This window comes from Antechinus flavipes, chromosome 1 (genome assembly GCF_016432865.1).
Source record: "Antechinus flavipes isolate AdamAnt ecotype Samford, QLD, Australia chromosome 1, AdamAnt_v2, whole genome shotgun sequence".
Lineage (NCBI taxonomy): Eukaryota > Metazoa > Chordata > Mammalia > Dasyuromorphia > Dasyuridae > Antechinus > Antechinus flavipes.
Window position 1 is genome coordinate 357,635,209 of NC_067398.1, and position 22,603 is coordinate 357,657,811.

At 37.3% G+C, this 22,603-nt stretch overlaps 1 protein-coding gene across 2 annotated transcripts in view; it reads left to right on the top strand.

The window, feature by feature from the left end:
- Positions 1 to 465: 465 nt before the first annotated feature.
- Positions 466 to 22,603, top strand: part of MRO (maestro) — a 28,851-nt gene continuing 6,713 nt past the window's right edge. For both annotated transcript variants that reach the window (XR_007949243.1, XM_051969626.1), the window contains exons 1-8: positions 466 to 690; positions 11,849 to 12,000; positions 14,854 to 14,967; positions 15,236 to 15,393; positions 15,790 to 15,927; positions 16,137 to 16,239; positions 18,258 to 18,404; positions 21,159 to 21,341. Coding sequence is in view for 1 of the 2 variants with exons in the window: in XM_051969626.1 (XP_051825586.1) it covers positions 11,851 to 12,000; positions 14,854 to 14,967; positions 15,236 to 15,393; positions 15,790 to 15,927; positions 16,137 to 16,239; positions 18,258 to 18,404; positions 21,159 to 21,341 (993 nt within the window). In the remaining variant the exon portion in view is untranslated. The remainder of the gene's footprint in view (positions 691 to 11,848; positions 12,001 to 14,853; positions 14,968 to 15,235; positions 15,394 to 15,789; positions 15,928 to 16,136; positions 16,240 to 18,257; positions 18,405 to 21,158; positions 21,342 to 22,603) is intronic.

A 22,603-nucleotide genomic window follows, 5' to 3' on the forward strand; every position in this document is an offset into this window, starting at 1 on the left:
CATTCATATGAATGAATGACTTTAGGGTCACAGGTTACTTGACACTCAGAAATGGCAATTTTGAGAATTATCTGTGCAGGACCAGAAGTCAGATTCTAGTCTCAGTTCTACCTTTAACTAGCTATGTAATTCGTAGTCAAGTCACTCAGTGGTATGAGAGACAGAGAGGATGTTACTTATTCCAGAATTATTTCAAGGATGAAATGGGATATCAGCTTTGCCATTGTTTTGGAACATGGTACTATAAATACAACATAAGATGTTTTTGTATGTTCTTTTTATCTACTTAAATTCTCAGAATTTACTTAGGTAAACTTATACTATGCCACAAAACTGGTGTTTGTGTCTCTGGCTCTGTGTAACCCAAGTAGCCATCCAATTCTTTCTCATCAGAGAACACCTAGTACTCTCATCTACTGGTCATCTCCAGCCATAGGCAATTAAAATAATTATTTAAATATTGTGATATCCTAATGCCTGTGAACAAAAGATTTCTAACAAATAGAGCGTCAAACAGCTTGCAAGGTTTTCCTGAGGCATTTTTTTCTATTGTGATAAAACTAATCTATTCTGTTTCTTTTTCAAGGACAACTGCAGCCCAGAGATCTTTGTGGTTCTCATTTCATCCAGTACTCATCAAAGTAAGCACTGAGACAGAAACAGTTGCTACCATATTGAGGACTCCCTAAGGTAAGCATTCTGGGACTCTTGGAAAACAGGAAGAGCCATAAGCATTTCTTGATTTAAAAGATATAATATTAGCATTTTGTTGATTGTTTTCTACAGATTTTGATAGTTGAGTTGATAATCATGTTTGTTTTGAGATGATTATCCTTGCAACTAAAAATGGTGTTGAAGTTCTTTTCCATTTGTACTCATGTGCTAAAATCCATTTTAAATGTTTAAATAAATGCTACAAGAATAATAGAGTTGAAGAAGCAAAAAAGAAAACTGCCAGAAAGTTAGCTGAAGGACCCAGAATTTGGAAGTATTTTCTGATCACAGAATTGTAAAGTGGCTATCTTGGAGGTGAAGAAGTCTAAGCCAGTCATTTTACCTATAAGGAAAAGTAAGGTTGAAGAATATTAAGGGACAAATCCAGTCACAAAGTAGTAGAATCATAGCTAGAAGCCTGATCTCTTGGCTCCCAGGTAGGTGTTCTCTTATGTCTACCATACTTCCTGGATGAAAAATTAGTCAGCAATAAAGATCAAGGGATCCTGACTAATCCAAAGGGAACTTGGAACTGCTCTGTTATGGTGTAGATTAGGTTTACCACTTTATGGAATTATAATATCTTAAAGCTGGAACAGACCTTAGAGATCATCTAATGCAATCTTATTTGGCTGAGGGAAAACTGAGGCCCAGAGAAATAAAGCAATTAACTTGAATTCATATATGAAAGTACTAAAGATAAAACTTTAATTCAGGTCTCTTGACTGCTTATATAAACTTCAGTTTGAAATCCTCATAACTTAGAGTAGATAGAGACAAACTTCGTTCATCAGTGTTTCATGGATTTAGAATCTGTAATTATTTTGATAGTAAATGGAATGAAATTTATTCCTTATTTATGAATAATAATAGCAGTACTAGTAGAAGCAATATTGCAGAGGAAATGCTTAAGACAAGACAATAAACTGAATTCAAGATGCCCCAGTATCTTTAGACAAACTCATTTATCAACAATTGCATGTTAATTAAAATAAATCATCATTTATTCACTAAATCAACCCATTAGCCTAATTTCAGTTACTGAATATATCTAAAAATAACAAGCCTAAATTTTTAAAGAAATAAGAATTTTTGTTGTTTAATTGTATCTGACTCTTCATGACTTCATTTTTTTTGGGGGGGACGGCAAAATTACTGGAAAGATATGCCATTTCTTTCTCCAGCTCATTTTATAGATGAGGAAACTGAAGCAGATAGGGTTAAGTGTCTTGCCTAGCTAGTAAGTAAGTGAGATCATATTTAAACTGGGGAAGATGAGACTTCCCAACTGCAGGGTTGGTACTTTATCCACTTCACTACATAGCTGTCCCCCAGGAGTATGGGTAGGAATTGAGAATTGGAAAGGGTCTTTGAAATCTCATTTAAAATACTCAATGATCTCTACATTGTACTCAGTTCTAATGTTCTAGAATTACTAAAATAATTCATACTTTATTATTTACTTATTCAAAATGATCTCTACAAGTTAGAATCAATTAGTGAAGTTTTACTAAGCTATTTTTAAAAATGGAATTCTCTTGTAAGAGACATAAAAGCATTTTCAAATTGGATGAAGAATTGGAGAAACAAAACAGAATGGGAAAACAAAGACTTTGTGTTGTACTAAAACCCACTTCAGGTACAAGTCACCTGCTGAGTGGAGGTTTTTAGGAGACACTTTTGTTGGGTAAGATGACGGTGCATGTTTGGGATTTTTTTCTTTTTTTTTAGATTTCAAAATTAGCAGGTAGAGGACTTTGCTTAAAAGAAAAGTATCCTATCTAATAGCCTCTACATCTATGATTTCTAGTTGTATTTCTATCCTTCACTAACAAATTGTTGACAAAAGATTGTATGTCTGTGGTCAAAGGGAGATCCCAGCTAAGGCTAAAGAAGCACTCTTCCAGGAGGAACTTCTGAAAAGTTCAAAAATGTTGTAATTTTCATGGATGGAAAAAATATTGAGAGGCAGCTTTGTTTAGTGGATTTGGTGCTCGTTCAAATTGGGGGCCAGAAAGATGTGATTTCAGATTCTACTTTTGGCATTTGCTAATCACTTAACTGCCCTGAGCCTCAGTTTGCTCATCTAGAAAATTGATTCAAAAATAAACACTCTCTGCCTTATAGGATTATTTGTGATGATCAACAGAGTTAAAATATGAAAAGCACTATGTATCTGTTAGTTATTCTAATCACACCAATAAAATTCTACCTCTGCTTAACTAGATGATATCCTGTAGATACTGAAAATCCTACAATATATTAGCCAAATGGTTCAAATAGTCATTTAAAGTGCATTCATTCAAATATAATCTTCTATGCTCAGAATCTTGTACTGGAACACATTCAAAAATTACATAAGATATGGCCCATTTCCTTATACAGGTAACAGTCACTGGGAGGATGACACAAAGATAGTTATTTTACACAATATTATATGATAAGCACAATGGAGAGTCGCAAGACAAAGTGGTACATGGGTAGGGGAAAAGAAGAGAATAAACAAGCTTGGCAATTTGAAATCAACAAATTTAACTTTCATCCATTATTTAAGTGATGATTTAAAAGAAGATAAGCTATGAAGTTATAGGAGACATTTAAAATAAGGGAGAAAATTAGAAAATGAAAACAAGAAAGTAGAATGTTAATTTTCACAGGATCAGGTTAAGGATTCTTCTCTGTGAGTCCAGCATTGTTTTTAGACCTCTGCTTGTCCTTGTGCCTCTAGGGCATCTGTGCATCTCCCCCCAACTGTCTCTGTCTCTCACACTTATACACATATTCACACACACACACACACACACACACACATACACACACACCTCTCCTCTCTTTCTCTCACATATACATTCTCTATTTCTCTGTCTCTGTTTCTGTTTCTGTCTCTCTCCACACAGTCGTACACAACTTTCCCTTTCCTTCACACACACATTCTTCTCTTACACAAGCATTCTGTCTCTATCTCTCTATGTCTTTATCTTTCTATATCTCTCTCTTTGTCTCTATCTTTATCTTTGTCTCTCTCTCTACTCCCTCTTTCTCTCACATACATTCTTTCGGTCTCTCTCTCTCTCTCTCTCTCTCTCTCTTTCTCTTTGTCTCTCTCTCCTCTCACTCTTTCTCTCACATACATTCTTTCGATATCTGTCTCTGAGTCTGTCTCTGTGTCTCTCTCTCTCTCTCTCTCTCTCTCTGTCTCTATCTTTATCTTTGTCTTTCTCTCTCTCTCTCTTTGTCTCTCTCTCTCTCCTCCCTCTTTCTCTCACAAATATTCTTTCGATATCTGTCTCTGAGTCTGTCTCTGTCTCTGTCTCTCTCTCTTCCCTCACTCTCTTCCTCCCTCCCTTCCTCTCTCTCTCTCTCTCTCTCTCTCTCTCTCTCTCTCTCTTTCTTTTTCTCCTCTCACATATATTCTTTCTGTATCTATGTCTCTGAGTCTGTCTCTGTATATCTATCTTTGCCTTTCTATCTCTGTCATTTTGTCTCTCTGTCTACGTCTCTCTGTCTCTCTTTCTCTCCTTTCTTTCACACACATTTTTTTCTGTATCTGTGTCTCTGTCTCTGTCTCTCTGTCACTCTCTGTCTTTCTTTCTGCTCCCTCTTTCTCTCACAATATATATTCTTCATTCTGTATCTGTGTCTGTGAGTCTCTTTGTCTCTCTGTGAATGTTTGTCTTTTTATCTCTGTGTCTGTCGGTTTTTCTCACATTCTTCTTTCTGAATCTGTGTCTCTGAGTCTGTCTTTGTCTCTCTGTGTATCTGTCTCTTTGTCCCTCTATTTATATCTTTCTTTGTCTCTGTCTCTCTCTCCTCCCTCTTTCTCTCTCCTCCCTCTTTCTCTCACAAATATTCTTTCGATATCTGTCTCTGAGTCTGTCTCTGTCTCTGTCTCTCTCTCTTCCCTCACTCTCTTCCTCCCTCCCTTCCTGTCTGTCTGTCTGTCTGTCTGTCTCTCTCTCTCTCTCTTTCTCTTTCTTTTTCTCCTCTCACATATATTCTTTCTGTATCTATGTCTCTGAGTCTGTCTCTGTATATCTATCTTTGCCTTTCTATCTCTGTCATTTTGTCTCTCTGTCTACGTCTCTCTGTCTCTCTTTCTCTCCTTTCTTTCACACACATTTTTTTCTGTATCTGTGTCTCTGTCTCTGTCTCTCTGTCACTCTCTGTCTTTCTTTCTGCTCCCTCTTTCTCTCACAATATATATTCTTCATTCTGTATCTGTGTCTGTGAGTCTCTTTGTCTCTCTGTGTATGTTTGTCTTTTTATCTCTGTGTCTGTCGGTTTTTCTCACATTCTTCTTTCTGAATCTGTGTCTCTGAGTCTGTCTTTGTCTCTCTGTGTATCTGTCTCTTTGTCCCTCTATTTATATCTTTCTTTGTCTCTGTCTCTCTCTCCTCCCTCTTTCTCTCATACCTACACATCCTTCTTGTATCTGTCTTTCTGAGTCTGTCTGAGTCTCTCTCTCTCTCATACACACACTTTCTTTCCCATTTCCCTCTTACATATACTCCTCCCATGCCCTTCTCTCCCTCCTTTTCTCCCTCCCTCATTCCTTCTCCCTTTCCCCCTCCCTGTCACTGCTCCAAGGCACAGAGCTCTGAGACTGTAAAGAAGTAGTTAAGGGAGAAGCTTCAAAGGCACTGTGGTCTCACCACAACAAGTGCCATGGCCAGCACACTCTCAGCATGATAGAAATGAGACCATTACTTAAACCAATTAGGGCAGTGGAAAAGAAAAAGTGAAGGGAAAACCAGCCACATCTAGGCACAAATAGATTTGTACTGTCCAGGGCCTTGAAATAGAATGAAGAATTTGAATTGAAGGTGGAAGGGGATGGGGACAGGAGGGAAGGAAGGAAAGAATGTGAAGGAATCACGAGGTACCAGTGGTAAACAAGGGACATCTTGCAAGGACATTTTATTTTTTATTTTTAGCTGGTATGAATCTGAGCAGGAAAGCTAAGGTTATCAGAGAGAGAAATGAATACCGTGAAGGTCTGTGAAGGAGAAATGGCAGATTTTTCTTATGTTTTGAAGGTAAAGAACGGAAGACTGGGGTGTTGACTGAAAAAATCCCTCAAAGGAAGGGTCCAAAATAGCCTCTTTAGGACAAGTTCCCTAGCTAATTACACACAAACACATCTGTAGAGAGGTTATTGTGAAAGTATTTCACAGTCTCAGTCCTAATGATTAGTCACTAAGTCTTAGATGAAGGGGAGAAAGAGGAAGGGAGGGAGGGAGTGGCATGGGAGGAGGGGGATGGGAAAGAAAGGGTGTGTGTGTGTGTGTGTGTGTGTGTGTGTGTGAGAGAGAGAGAGAGAGAGAGAGAGAGAGAGAGAGAGAGAGAGACTCAGAGAGACAGACACAGAAAGAATGTATATGAGAGAGAAAGAAGGGGAAGAGAGAGACAGAGATAGAATGAGAGAGAGAGCTAGAGAAAGAGACAGATACAGAAAGAATGTATGTGTGAGAGAGAGACTAAGAAGGGGACAGAGACAGAAACAAAGATACACAGAGAAATGTAGAACAGAGAGGCAAAGAGACAAAAAGACAGACAAATATAAGAGAGAGTGAGAAAATCTGAGAGAGAAGTAGACAGAGGCAGAGAGACAAAGAGACAGCGATAGAAAGACAATGACAGACACATAGAGACAGAGACAGAGAATGCTTGTGTGAGAAAGAGGGAGAATAGGGAAGAATGTGTGTGTGAAGGAAGGGGAAAGTTGTATGTGACCATATGAAAGAATTATTTGCAAATATAATGGTTTATTCTTTTCACCAATAATAACTACTCTAAGAAATTGGGTTGCAACTATACACATGCCTTTCTCCTAATGGACTGAATGTTGTTGGTGATCAGGATTATTAATAAATGATAAAAAAAAAAACAGAAAATGTCAGTATCTAATACTAAGGCATTCATAATACCATTAAGAAATGTATATAATACTGTGAAGAGGACAGCTAGGTGCTACAGTGGATAGAGTATTGACTCTGAATTCAGGAGGACCTGAGTTCAAAGCCAAATTCAGACACGAACACTTCCTAGCTGTGTGACACAGGCACCCATTTGTCTCAAAAATAAAATAAAATAAAACAATGCTGTAAAGTGATCAAAGAAAGCTTTTCCCTCTCCAGGCAGAGGTGCATCTGACCTCATACTCAAAATAGAATAGGAAAAAAAAAAGTAGTTTAAAGAGCTAGGAGACAAAACAAATCTTAGATTTCCTTGTGTCTTAAATTTTCATTTTGATTCTTCCTGTGCTGGTATTGTGTCTACATCTGAGGCCAATAGCTACGTCCTTTCAACTCAAAGAAATCTTGAATATATCTGCAGTGTCCAAAATAGTAATGCCCATAGCAGGGATCAGAAGGACATCCTGGTACTAATCCAGGAGCTGACTCTGGACTTCTCTGGGGCCATAAGCCACAAAAGGAGACAGATGGCAATGCGTTCTTATTTCCCCATAGATTAAGTGGGGGTGGGGTGGGAGGAGGGAGACACTTCTTTCTTCAAGTCAATATAATTCCTCTCACATTTATGAAGTTCTAAGCAGAGAGGGGAACTATAGCACAGATTCTGCTGTCAAGGAGTTTATTGCCTCATTAAAAGTGGGGAGTGAAAATAACAAGGACAAGAAGAAATGCCTGAGAAACCTGAACTATAAGGGAGACTGAGAAATACAAAAAAAGGAGAAATGGGCAAATACCGAGAATGGGGAGGAGGGAAAGAGAAATCACTTTCACATGGGGATGAGAGAAGAGAAGGAGGGCTTCGAGGGAGAGACAACAACTGAGTTGAGTCTGAAATCATAGAATCTCAGTGTGCAAAGGGACCTCAGAGGCCATACAAGATAGAGAACCGATTCTACAACAGTCATCACTAGTGAGTTATCATCCAACGTTTATTCATCACTAGTGAGGGAGAGTCTCCACTTCTCTTCCCCTCTTCCCAGGCATCTTATTCCATGTTGCGAATAGTTCTAATTGTTGGGAAGTTTTTTTAAATTACGTGGATCTGAAATTTCTACATGTGGCTCTTAGTTCTTCCTCTGGGAGCAAGTAGAAAAAGTCTTGTCTTCTTTCTGTGTAACAATCTTTCAAACACTTGAAAACAGCCATCCTACCAAGTCTTCTCCAGGTTATAGTTCCTGTTTCTCCAACTGATAATTTCTCTGTGCACCCTCCAGTTTATCAAGGTCCTTCCTAAAGGCCATTGGGGCAGCTAGATGGGACAGTGGATGGAGCACTGGCTCTGGATTTTGGAACCCAGAATTCAAATCTAGCTTCAGATACTTCCTTACTTTTGTGACCCAGGATCACACAACTAATGTCTGAGGCTGCATTTACCACTCTACCAGATAGAGTCGCTTCTACAACATCCATCGTCAGTGAGTTATCATTCAACCTTCACTGCCTCCCCAGGCAGTCCATTCCATGTTCTAATTATTAATTATTATGTTATAATTCCATAGTTCTCATTGTTGGGAAGTTTTTTATTACAGTGATCTAAAACTTCTACATATGGCTTTCTTCTGTGAGCAAGCAGAAAAAAGCTCCCATCTTCTTTCTGTGTGATGGCTTTCAAACACTTGAAAATGGCCATCCCACCAAGTCTTCTCCAGATTAAACAGTCCCTATTTCTTCAACTGATAGTTCCTCTGGAATCTTCCTGAAAGCTCAGTATTTTATCGACTATGCCATCCAGCTGTCCCTTAGTTTTTATTTTAGTAACTATCATTTTGGAATCCAATGGGTTTTTAATTCTGGTTCACAAGCAACATCTTTGCTACTAAATGTCCCTACTAAAATATTCTTTTTTGTCTCCTTTTCCTGGAGGGCATTCCTTAATCTCTTAACTCCTATTTACATAGTGTTTTCTTATATATACTAAAACTCATTCCACATGTCACTTGGATTATTTCAGTCTTTCTATTAAAACTCTCATTTCCCTCTGGGGCAATCCAGTGCCCCCAGCTAGTGGATGTCAAAATATCTAGATACTTCTGACTTTATAGGTATTCTCTCATTTTTTCCACCAATCTTAGAGGAAGAGATATCATTCTTTTTCACCTTCCAATTGGACTCCTCCACTAGTGTTCCTCTTTCCCACTTCCTATATTCCCAGTGATTGTCTTCAGTTTTCAGTCTCTGATTCCTCCTCCTCTTTTTTTTTTTTTTAAACATGCTCAAGTCTCTTTGTATCTTGATGAAAGAGACACAGAAACAGACACAGATAAGACAGAAAAACAGAGACACAGAGATAGAAACACAGAGAGACTGAGACAGACAGACATACAGAGACAGAGAGAAATAGAGCCAGAGAGACGCTCTGTCTTTTTTTTTTTTTTTTTAATTTTCAGAGAGGTAAACACACAGAGTCAGAGAGAGACGGATGTAGGGAAACAGACACACAGAGAACGAAACAGAGAGAAACAGACAGAGACAGAGAGAAAAAGTGACAGAGACATATACAGAAAAAGAGAGAAAGAGAGAGATAGAGAGATAAACACAAACTGAGTCAGAGAGAGAGAGATAGAGAGAGTTCTCTGGCTGCTTCTAACTAACTTTCTATTTTTCTACCATGGGAGTTTCAACTCCTTGAGAACAGGTACTGATTCCATCTTGTTTTCTGATCTATCTCCTAGCACTAGAGTCTGCCAAATAAAAACGATGCTTTTCAATTAGTAGACACTCAATACATATTTCTTGAATTGCTGTTATTGAATCTTTTTGTTGGCATATTTATCATGTAAGTAATTGACAATCATGACCACCCATTCCTTCCTTAAAATTTTAAAAGCTAGTGTCCTTCATCACTATCATACTGAAATAATACTCTTAAAAGCCCCTTCTAAATGAATCTCAAAACTTATTCTCCTCTTTTCCCCCACATTCCCGACTATATTTTTATTAATTAAAAAGTGGATAATGAGTCAGTTTGTTATTGTTTAATATTTTTTAGTCATATACAATTCTTCATGACCTCATTTAGGGTTTTTTTTTTGTATTTATTCTATTTATTTTATATTTTCCCCCAGTTACATTAAAAAAAAAACAATTTTTTAATATGTTTTTAAAAATGAGTTCCATTTTTCTTTTTGTTCTGATTTTTCTTCTGCAGCATGATAAATGTGGAAATATGTATAGAAGAATTACACATGTTTAACATATATCAGATTTCTTGCTGTCTTGCTGAGAAGGATGGGGGAAAAGGAGGGAGAAAAATTTGGAACACAAGGTATTGCAAGGTTGAAATTAGCTTTGCATGTATTTTGAAAATAAAAAGCTATTATTAAAAAAAATTTAAATTTTTGAGTTCTAAGTTCTCTCCCTTATCCCCACCCACAAGTAAGAAGTCACATGTGAAGTTATGTAAATTTCTATAAAAGTCAAATCATGTTATTCTCCTCTTTGACAGCAGCGTTTTGTCAGCAGCATTGTCAGTGACACCCATCTCTTGCCCTGTCTTATCTCTTGGTAACCATTTCTTCTGCAATAGTTCTATTTTTCTGATTTCTTGGGTTTTGTGATTCTCACTCCTTTTACCTCAACTGTGGATAACAACCAAAGCTCAGTTTAATTCTTCACCTTTTCCTGTCTTCATTCATTAAAAGTTATCTTCACTTAGGGCTTCAATGAGGCTCATGCTATTAACTCACAAATTCATATCTTTAGTCTCAACCTGATATTTTAAGTCGTATATCCCATCATTATTTCAAATTAAAATTGTGAATTTGAGCATAGTTCTTTTAAAAGAAATTTTATTATAGTTTTTTATTGAATGACATATGCAAGGGTTAATTTTACAACATTAACCCTTGCAAAAACTTTTGTTCCACCTTTTCCCCTCCTTCCCTCCACCCCTTCTCCTAGATAGCAGGTAGTCCCATACATGTTAAATATGTTAAAGTATATGTTAAATACAATATATGTATATATATTTATACAATTATCTTGCTGCACAAGAAAAATTGGATTAGGTATAGTTCTTAAACATTCTGATCTCATTTGTAAAATTGGATTTTGAGATTTTTCTAAATTGTGACATGTGTTTAAATATCTAGAACCAAACTCATGAGAAGCAGCCAGAATTGGGTAGTGGATAAATAGACAGTCAAGAAGTCCTGGGGTCCAAGTGGGCCTCTGACACCCACTGGCTGCACGACCTCAGGCAAGTCACTTAACTTCTCAGTGTTCTAGGTAGCTCTTGAAATCTATAAATTACTGAACTATTGCTGGTCTGAATTAGTAAGGAGAATTTCCTCATTGGAATTCTTTACACAAAGGAAACCATAGATTCAGACCACAAGAAGAAAATCCAAACTCTTTATTTTCCTCTGTCTCCCAACAGGAATCCCCTTCCTAATTTTTAAATTAAAAAATATATATATATTCTTTTACTTTCCCAAGCTTTGGAATCATCATTAACTCTTCCTCCTTCTTATACCTCAGTAATCAATTCCTCCTTCTTATACCTCAGTAATCAATTCCATTCCTTCTTCCAACTCTTCTTTCCAACTATGGATTTTCCCCCTCTCCATTCAGGCCCTCATGAGATCCAAATTACTGTAAAGCCTTAAATTTTTTTTTCCTTCCCTCTAATTTTTTTCAATCTATCATATAATTCGTGGGACAGAGTGCAAGGGCTTCAGATTTTAAAGCTGTTATTTATTTTTTTACAATGATTAATTACACTAAGTAACTATCAGGATACTCGGTGTCCTGTTTTGTAGACTAAAGCCTCCTCCAATGAGGTTATGAGAAGGGAGTTCTAGGACAAAGTTTAGGAGTTTCCAGCATCCCTGATGTGGTTTAATAGGCTGCTGCTGCCATCTGGTGCTTTCATGAGGAAAGTTATGTACAATATATTTTGCTGCAGAAAATGACAAGTTCACAGCAGTTTCTTGGCTAGGAAAACATTGGTAAGACTCCAAGAAAGGGATGGTAGAGCCAACGGGAAAGGAAGGAGCATCTTAGCACTGCTTTTGAAGGTTCAGTTGCCTGAGACTACTCCAGAACAACCCTGGGCACAACTGGGCTTTTGATTTCTTGGTCTACTTGTTGGGGAACATTAATTCAGTTATCAAAGCTCCCTTCTCAAAAATACTCTGTCTTCTGTGTTTTAAATTCAGGGATGGGGAAATTGTATGGAGTCATCACATTTAGTTATCCAAGTGGAGTGCACCGAGTCATCTCAAGAATTACGATGAGGCAATGCTCCATGGGGATTCCAGTAGGAACTCATTACATCATAACCAGCCAGTCCAGGGCCTGGGAGTTGGAGGTAAGAACCAGGAATTAGTTTGTTGAATCCAGATTTAACACAGTTGTCAAAAGCTGATAGTATGTGAGGGAACAGAATACTTCCCTTCAGGTACATTGTAATAAGCCTTTCCAGATCCTGGTAGGGTTCCGGCAAAATGCTGGTCTCATGTTCTCTTTGATGCAATCAAAGAAAAACTGACCTATGAATCTTATATGCCTTACTCTTTTCCAATTAGTTACATAAATACTCATTATTATATGGAATCAACACATACAGCTGGAATGGACAGGGGGCTCCCTTTCACCATATTTCTAGCTTGCCATTCAAAAATATTTTGTGAGTGTCTTCTGTGTTTAGAGTCCTATACTAAGGGATATAGGCAGAGTTATTAGAATTAAAGACTTATAGGCCTGGAAGGGACCTTAGAAATCAGCTGATCTTTTTCCAGTGAGGGAAAAGGATAATGTCTGGGCCAAGGTCACTTGATAGATATAGAAAAACTAATAGTCAAGTGTCAAAAGGAAGGTACCATTGACCTGTATGCGCAAGAATGTTTGTGACAGCCCTCTTTGTAGTGGCCAGAAACTGGAAACTGAGTGGATGCCCATCAATTAGAGAATGGCTGGGTAAATTGTGGTACATGAATGTTATAGAATATTGTCCTATAAGAAATGACCAGCAGGATGATTTCAGAAAGGCCTGGAGAGACTTACATGAACTGATGCTGAGTGAAATGAGCAGGACCAGGAGATCATTATATACTTCAACAATAATACTGTATGATGATCAATTCTAATGGACGTGGCCCTCTTCAACAATGAGATGAACCAAATTAGCTCCAATACAGCAGTAATGAACTGAACCAGTTACACCCAGGAAAAGAACTCTGGGAGATGACTATGAACCACTACATAGAATTCCCAATCCCTCTATTTTTGTCCACCTGCATTTTTGATTTTCCTCACAGGCTAATTGTACAATATTTCAGAGTCTGATTCTTTTTGTACAGCAAAATAACTGTTTGGATATGTATACTTATATTGTATTTAACTGTTACTTCAACATATTTAACATGTATTGGTCAACCTGCCATCTAGGGGAGGGGGTGGGGGGAAGGAGGGGAAAAGTTGGAACAAAAGGTTTGGCAATTGTCAATGCTGAAAAATTACCCATGCATATAACTTGTAAATAAAAAGCTGTAATATAATAATAAAAAAGGAAGGTACCATTTAAAGGCAGATTCAGGAGTGATGCTCATGAAAATGCACATGGATATTGACCATAATGGTATCTGTGTATATCTATACAACCATTGATAGCCATTCAGATACACATTCAGACACTGGGCTACTTGCAGTATTTGGGCTGTTAGCCTGGGAAAGGTTTAGAAGGAACAAGAGAAGAATGTTGGTTGGAGAGAGGAGGAGGCTGACACTAGGAGGAATAGTGAGTATTAAGACAAATTGAGTCTTGTATATCTAATTTAGCAGGAGCTGAGAGGTAAGTGTTATCGGATAGTGCTTTTTAATAGACAATTCATTATTCCATTAAGGTACTTTAAGAGATAGGGTCCCTGGGCAGGACCTTCCACAGAATTTTTATTTTATTCAAATGTAGAATTCATTAGAATTATTAGAATTTTAGAATATCAAGCTCTTACACAGTTAGATGGCATAGTAGATAGAGGACCTGGAATCAGGGAAACCTGAGTTCAAATCCTACCTCAGACTCAGCTGTGTAACCCTGGGCAAAGTACTTCACCTCTATCTGCCTCAGTTTCCTCAACTATAAAAATGAGGATAATATTAACACCTGCCTCACAAGGTTATATAGATCAAATGTCAAATGAGATTTTATATATATATATAAAATATATGTATATATAGAATGTATGTGTGTTAGTGTGTGTGTGTGTGTGTGTGTGTGTGTGTGTGTGTGTTGCTTAGCACAGTGCCTGGCACAAAGGAAAGAAGCACTTAGTAAATGCTTGTTCCCTTTCCCTCCTTGCTGCTCAGCCCTCTCTTTATTCCCCATTCAATGCCCTTCCTCTACCCCCCAGTTAAACTCAGCATAAGTAGAAAGAATGCTGCATTTGGAATCAGAAGACTTGTATTTTAATCCTGATTTTGCTACTTACTACTTGTGTGACCATAGCCTAGTCACTTCACTTTCTTGGCTCATTTTCCTTAACTGTAAAATGAAGGAGTTAAGACTATATGGTCTTTAAAGTCTCTTCCTTTTCAAAATTTGGGTAAGCCTTTTTTTTTTTTTTTAAGAGAAAAAGTAATGAGTTTTATTGATTAGATAGTTGTTAGAAACTTTATTTTTCTTTTTAAAACTTAATAGCATTCCATTTTTCCTCAATTACTTTCAATATTCATCTTTGTAAGATTTTTGAGCTCCATATTTTTCTCTCTCTTTCCTTTCCCCTCCCTTTTCCAAGAAGGTAAGCAATCTGATATAGATTATACATGAACAATCATTTTTAACATATTCCCATATTAGTCATGTTATAGAAGAAGAATCCGGACAAAAGAAAAAAACCATGGGGGAAAAAAACAAAAAACAACAAAAAGTGAAAATAATATGCTTTGCTCTTCATTCAGACTCCATAGTTCTTTCTCTGTATGTAGATAGTATTTTCCATCATGAGTCTTTTGGAAATGTCTTAGATCATTAAGTTTCTGAGAAGAGCTAAGTCTATCATGTTTGATTATCATGCGATATTGCTGTTAATGTGTACAGTGTTCTAGTTCTGCTCACTTTACTCGGCATCAATTCATTAAACTGGACTTTAGGGGCAAGTTTTTAGACTGACTCTGAGCTCAGGTAGCAGATACTCCTATCACCTTGAACTTATGTTACTTCTAGAGCTTCCTGCACCGAGGATTGAGGTCAGTCCTAAGATTCTGCCAGGATTTAGACAGTCTCAGATCTGGTGTCACATGGCCCAAGGAAGCTGCGGATGTCAATCATGGGAAAGAGGTGAGGACCTCATATTTTTCTTGCCCTAATTGAATCTTTTCCACTGTTGAGCTCCTCTGTCATTCCCATCACACAGCCCTGGTGCTCATGCTTGTCATCAGGCCGCAAGATAGAATTTAGAGGGGCCATTTGTCTGAATTTTCAGCCTCTGAAACCCAGGAAAGCAGTCACTTGCTTGTGGCCAGTTGGCTAGCCTCTGATTGAACTATGCAGGAAGCGAAAAGGATGAAAAAAATCACTAGTAACATGTGTTTGTTTCCTTTCCCAGCTGACAGCAGCGACAGGGAGAATTTTCCTGCATCTGCTTGATATGGACCAGAGAAAACTGAGTTTTGTAATCCTGAGCAATGCCATCTCCTTGTTGGAATATCAACAGTTGGAAGGAATTGTTGCTGCTCTTTTAAGCAAGCCCATGCTATTTGTCAGGTACCTTGTCAGGATTGACCCAGAGCTTTCATCCTGATCAATCAAGGAGAGGTTTCAGGGGGCCCAGGGCTGCCAGTTTAGAAAGAGTTCAAATAGAGACATGTCTCACCTTGGTAAGAGTGAAAACAGACTCTTTATCGTGTGGACTTCAGTTTTAGAGATAAGAAATGTTCTGCTTTTCTTTATGGTCACGATTGTTGGCTAACTTAAGCTAAAGGAGGAAATTAGGTGTGAGTGCAGGGACCCTGGGTTTGCTGCCTGGCAAATGGTACGTTCTTAAATGTTTATTGATTGTTGGAATCTCGACTTGGTGATAAATATCATATAATAATTTTGCTTATCAATGACTCTTTTCCATGCTGATAGCAAGTTTGACTTTGTATTTTTTAATTTTAGTTTCCCTTTCGAGATGCCCTGGGGCAAGCCAGACCAGGTTGCAAGAAAGAAAATGAATTTTCAGCTCGAGAAGAAAAACAATTGGGCTCTTCCGAGACCTGCTCAGCTACATTATGCTGAAGGACTCATTTTGGCTAAGTATGGTGATGGAGGGGAACCAAATCTATATTCAGCTTTGTGTATGTTATATAAACATTCATTCTCTCCATCTGGACTCTAAGTTTCTTGGAGTATATATAATTTTCCTTTGTACTTTGTACCCCATGGGACACTGTACCAATAAATACTATATAGGATTTGAAAAAAAGTGTACATTCTGAGATTCATATAGCATTTTTCTTTTCCAGATCTGTGGATCAATCACTAAGAAAAATCCCAAGTGCTCATCTGCTTGAACCCAGTTCTCAAACCAAGAAGCAAAGGATATTCCGAAAGTCTCTCTTTTCCAAGGTTCAAGTCAGAGAAATGAAGGCTAGGCATAGGAGAGCAGTTTTTATTTGCTCTTTGGTGTTTTTTCCTATATTTAGTGCTTCCCCATGTGGAAGGAAGCACAGCTCTTTTATGTCACTTGGGTAAACTGAACCCCACTGCCCAACAGCCTAATTGGGGATATAAATCAGAGAGTTAATAGCAATAACACTTACATATGTAATCCACTTTTTCCCATAGTTTACACTACAGGGTTGGATCAACTTAGTGGTAACTGTCTGGATTTTGGACATTAAGAAGAAATAGCCTGTCAGCTATTAGCCTTATAAAATCCAAACTTTTCATGCCAACAGTCATCACAATTTTATACTTTTCAAATTTTACAGAGATATTATCTTATCACTTCCTTTCAGCTTAATATTTTCTTCTCATAGAATGTCACTATAAGCCTTAAGGAATGCTGGTCCAATTTTTTAGTTTTTATATTTGAACAATTTTTAGAGATAAGGCTTACTTTAGCTTTGGTATATTTTTAGGTGTTGGGAAGAAAATATCCTAATTAACCCCCCAAAATCTTTTACTTGTTGGGAAGTGTTTGAAAGTCCAAACTTAATTCACTTTAATTCAGCAAACATTTATGAAGCAACTACTTGTGTTAGGTCTCTGGAGTGATTGGAAAAGGAAGGAATTGACATTTATATAATACTTACTATGTTCCAGGCCGTGTTAAGTGCTTTACAATTATTATTTGATTTGATCCTTACAACAACACTGTAAAATAGGTGCTGTTATTATTCCCATTTTATAGTTGGAGATTCTGAATAAAACAGCAATTAAGTTTTTTTGATCTGGGTCACACAGTTAGGAAATGTCTGAGGCTGTATTTGAGCTTAGGTTTTCCTAACTCCAGGCCTGTGTACCACCTATCACATTAACGTATTACTAGAACATATTATTAGATTCTGGAGATACAAAGACAAAAACGCAAAAAAGAAATAGAAATCTATTCCTTTTGATATGACTTTATTATTTTTATCCTTTTTCTGTTAAAATTTTAAAAATAATCCCTTGAGTGGAATTACTTTAGTAGAACTGATGAGGAGAAGGGTGTTTGTGTGTGTGTGTGTGGAAAAAGCCGAGCACCTCAGGAGTAGGAAAGAATTATCACTGAGGGAAAAGTAGAGAAGCTGGGAGAAAAGTTTGGAGTGGGATTGAGTGGGACAAAGACAAGCTTTCAAATGTTGTTCACGGTCAATCTTTGTGGGAGAAACTTACCTACAAAATAAAGGGGGTGAATTGTAAAATCTCTAAAGCTCTTTCTAGCTCTAAATCTGTGATCCTAGTCTTCTAAGCATAATCTAAAATAGACTGGGAAGTCCTCCCTTAAAGGGACACAGCAACCAGGGTATGTACACTTAGCATGTATACTTTGGGCATGGTAGTGGGGGGTTGTGTGTCTGAGGGAAGAATGCTTTGAATTCAAGGAAACTGAAAGGGTGGAGAAATGATGTTGAAGACAAACTGTGTCAAGTTCATAATTTTACCCAGTGTTACCTCTGAATGGTAAAAGTAAGTTCTATTCTCATATCCCAATCTTTGCTTTACCATCTTGGAGCTGGTGATCCTTCTAGTCTCCCTCCATCAAGAATATCATCTCTTTTCTCATGTCACATAGTCATCCTTGGTGGCTTTTCTAGCAAAATCAACAAAGACATCCTTGAATCCACATAGGCTCTCACTCAACAAATGTTGGCTAAATTGGTAAAGTGAGTGCTAGAATTAAAAAAAAAAAAGGAAACAATCAAGCTAATTAAGGCCAATTTTACATATAGGGAGGGTGAATGACTTGCTCTGGCTTGCATAGCAAAATGATAAACCAGGACCAAAACCACATCTTGACTTCTTCAGTTCAGAATGCCTTCTATTACATCAAACTGCCTCCCATCATTTACATTTCTTATTTTATATTCTGTCATTGAAACTAATGAACGATTGATTGATTCATTCTCAGCTGAGACCTAATGAGTTTTTGATTACAGATATCATGGAAGCTCAGGCTCCGTAACCGGGAGCCTCTGAAGAATGTGTTTTACCTTTTGGCAGAAAGAGCTCGGGATTCCAATACCAAAAGACGTCACATGGCAATTAAGGGCTTAGGAAATATGGCTTGTGAAGCACCTGACAAGGTAAGAATTAGGAGATTCTCAGTCATTTCTTCTACTTACTCAACCAGGGATCACTCACATGGCAGAATTCCCCAATCCCAGGCACAAGGAAATTTCGAAATGATTCTTCTTGGGGAGAAAGGATGTTGGAAGTATTATCTACCCTATCCTTCTTGTGCTACTTTCTAAGTATATCAATTTTGAATTTTCAGCCTCTGAACCCCAAGAAAGCAGTCACTTGCTTGTGACCAGTCTGTTAGCCTAAGTATATACTCATTTTACTTAAGGCAAAATGATGTACTAGAGAAACACTCTCTTCAGCCCTCTCCTGTGTCCCAGCAAATGCTAAGGGGAATGGGACATGGGGAAAAGAAGAGCCTAAGGGCCTTGCTTGCATGTATTACCTTCAATATATTTTCACCAAGGAATTCCAAGAAAGTCTGGAACAGCATTGAATTACTGAGAGGAAAGGAGCAAGTGAATCTGCTTTGTGAATAGCTATATTTGAATTTTAGAGATGAGCATTTAGTTGGAGTTTTTAAAGGTGAAGTAAGGTGGTACTGTCTAGTATAGTAGATATAAAACTATTCTCTGAAGCAGGCAAACTTGGATTTAAGACATGCATCTCATCTATTTTGGCTGTGTGACTCTGTATATGTCCCTTCACCTCTCAGTGTTTTAGGCAACTCTCTGAGACTAAAATTTGCAGAGAAGGTGCTGACCTGTATTAGTAGAGGGAGTTTCCTCATTTAGGAATTCCCTGTATCAATAGTTCTCAAACTTTTTGGTCTCAGGACTTTTTAGTGAATTAACTCCCCTGAGACTGGAGACACCTCCTTTAGTCTGGTTTGGAAGTGTTCTTCTGGGTAGATAGAAGCAGGGATGGCAAGATGTTTGGGGTGAATAGCTGAAAAAAAAAGCATTTTTAATATAAATTTAGACACTACCAGTTCTTTCTCTTACCCTTTGAAAGAGACAGAACCTTGTATTATAATTCTTACAGAAATGTATGCTGAGAATACCTAAGTCATTCATGATAGATCATCATACAATATTGCTGCTCCTGTGTAAAGTGCTCCAGTTCTGCTCATTTCATTTTGCATCAGTTGATGTAAATCTTTTAATATTTTTGAGAGCATACTGCTCATCATTTCTTAAGCATAACAGTATTCCATCACAATCATATACAACTTTATTCAGTCATTCCCCAATTGATAGATATTCCCTCAATTTCTAATTTGTTGCTAGCACTAAAAGCTGAGATATATATATATGTATATATATATATATTTTTTTAACACATAGGTCCTTTTTGCTTTTGTTATATATATATATATATTTTAAACACATAGGTCCTTTTTGCTTTTGTTTTTGTCTCTTTTGGATATATTCTTTTTTTTTTTCAAGAAATTGTCTCTCTCTCTTTTTTTTAAAAAAACTTTTTATTGACAGAACCCATGCCAGAGTAAATTTTTACAACATTATCCCTTGCACTCACTTCTGTTCCGATTTTTTCCCCTCTCTCCCTCCACCCCCTCCCCCAGATGGCAAGCAGTCCTATACATGTTAAATAGATCATAGTATATCCTAGATACAATATATGTGTGCAGAACCGAACAGTTCTCTTGTTGCACAGGGAGAATTGGATTCAGAAGGTAGAAATAACCCGGGAAGAAAAACAAAAATGCAAGCAATTTACATTAATTTCCCAGTGTTCTTTCTTTGGGTGTAGCTGCTTCTGTCCATCATTGATCTAAATGAGTTAGATCTCTTTGTCAAAGAAATTGGATATATTCTTAATAAGACTATTGCTTGGTCAAAGAATATGCATGTAAGTGAAATGAGCAGAACCAGGAGATCATTATATACCTCAACAATGATACTGTTTGAGGATGTATTCTGATGGAAGTGGATCTCTTCGATAAAGAGAGCTAATTCAGTTTCAAATGAAGCAGAAGCAGCTACACCCAAAGAAAGAACACTGGGAGATGAATATAAACTACTTGCATTTTTGTTTTTCTTCCTGGGTTATTTATACCTTTTGAATCCAATTCTCCCTTTGCGACAAGAGAACTGTTCGGTTCTGCACACATATATTGTATCCAGGATATACTGTAACCTATTCAACATGTATAGGACTGCTTGCCATCTGAGGGAGGGGGTGGAGAGAGGGAGGGGAAAAATCAGAACAGAAGTGAATGCAAGGGATAATGCTGTAAAAAATTACCCTGGCATGCGTTCTATCAATAAAAAGTTATTTAAAAAAATAAATTTTTGCATACCAGTAAAAAAAAAAAAAAGAAAAAGAATATGCATGATTCTATAACTCCTTGAGCAAAGTTCCAAATTGCTGAGTTATTTTTTTAACTGAAATTTTTATTAAAAAATAGCTTTTTATTTTCAAAATACATGCAAAGATAGTTTTCAACATTCACAACCTTGTATTCCAAATTTTTCTCCCTCCTTTTTCCTCATTTCCCTTCCCTAGACAGCAAGTAATCGAATATTATGTTAAACATATGCAATTCTTCTATACATATTTCCATGTTTATCATGCTGCACATGAAAAATCAGATCAAAGATACCCTGAGCTATTGAGGATGCTTTAACATCCTAGTGTTCCTGATGTGATCAAAGAAGTTCAGTAGAAGATGAGTAGTCTGTTATAGTGGTTTTCTTTACAGGCACTTGGAAGGTGGGGCAGCCCATCTCTCATTAATTTGGAAACAAAAGTTCCTGCCCTATTAATGTTCTAAATAACTTGCTTGCTTACAGGTGAAAAAGTATAAGAAGATTTTGCTAGCCTCTCTGGTCCATGGATTGTATGACCCTGTGAGTTCTGAGATCATATATGAAAGTGTGAAGGCGCTTATTATTATCCTGGGCAAGATCAAAGGGAAAGGTTTGGGCTCCTTCTTCATAGATATCACCCTTCAGACCAGGACTTTATTGGATGATGTAAGTGACTCAAGAAGTGAAAATGATTAAATTCTTAGTGGTGGGAGGGGGTAAAGATTCATGGTTTCTGGGTATGCTGGTCAGAGTATAAGGAATGACTCACTAACTATTGATTGAGGGCTTATGATCATGATAGGTGCTCTGAGGACATGAAGATGAATAGGACGTGTTTCCTTTTGCCAGGAAGTTTTCAATCTATTAAGGGAAGCAAGATTTAAGCACAAATGACTATAATCCAAGGTAGAATATGATAAATATTTTAAGAAAGGCACAACTACAATGTGAGAATTCAGATGGAGGGGAGATCACTTCTGACTGAGGAAGCCAGGGAAGTCTTCACTAAAGAGTGATTGATCAATCAATCAAATATTTATTGAGACAGCTGGTGGCTTAGTGGAAGGAGCACTAGACTTGGAGTCAGGAAGACAGGTTCAAATTCAGTTTCAGGTACTAGCTCTGTGACTGACCCTGGTCAAGTCATTTGACCTCTGATTTTCTTAATCCACTGGAGAGGGAAATGGCAAACCACTCCAGTATCTTTGCCAAGAAAATGCCATGAATAGTATGATATATTATGGTTCAGAGATCATGAAGAATCAGATGCGAATCACTAAACAACACATTTTTTAAGTGCCTGCCATGTGCTAGACACTGTCCTAGATGCCAGGGATGCAAGTTTAGAGAATTACATAGCATTTGAACTGAGGCTTGAGGGAGGCAGACTTTCAGGATCTTTCTGTGAGAGGAAGATGTAAGGGGCAAAAATAACACAGAAGTTTCTGATTAGGTTGGAATAGAGATATCTAAAAGAGCAGGTTTGGGGGGTACATGTGTCTGATTTCATTTTGGATACAACAAATTTGAGGTACTTAATGGTTCCATTTGGAAGTAAAGTAGGAAATAAAGAACTGAATTCTGAGAATAGTAAGAATTGGAGATACATAGTTGGGATTATATTATCAACAGTAACATTAATAATATGAATATCAATAATTAATATTTATTATAACAATCATATAAATAATAACATGAATATTAATTTATACTTGTATGTTGCTTTGAGCTCTAGAAAGTACTTTTATATACGTGACCTCATCTGAATAATAACAACCCTATGAGGTTAGGGACAGTTATTTTGAGTCCCGCTTTACAAATGAGAAAAATTTCTGGATTCATGCTCTCTCTCTGACCCAGATTGTGTAAGGCAAGATACCTTATTTCCCTGAGCCTTAGCTTTCTCAATGAAAGGTGCTGTTGTGTCT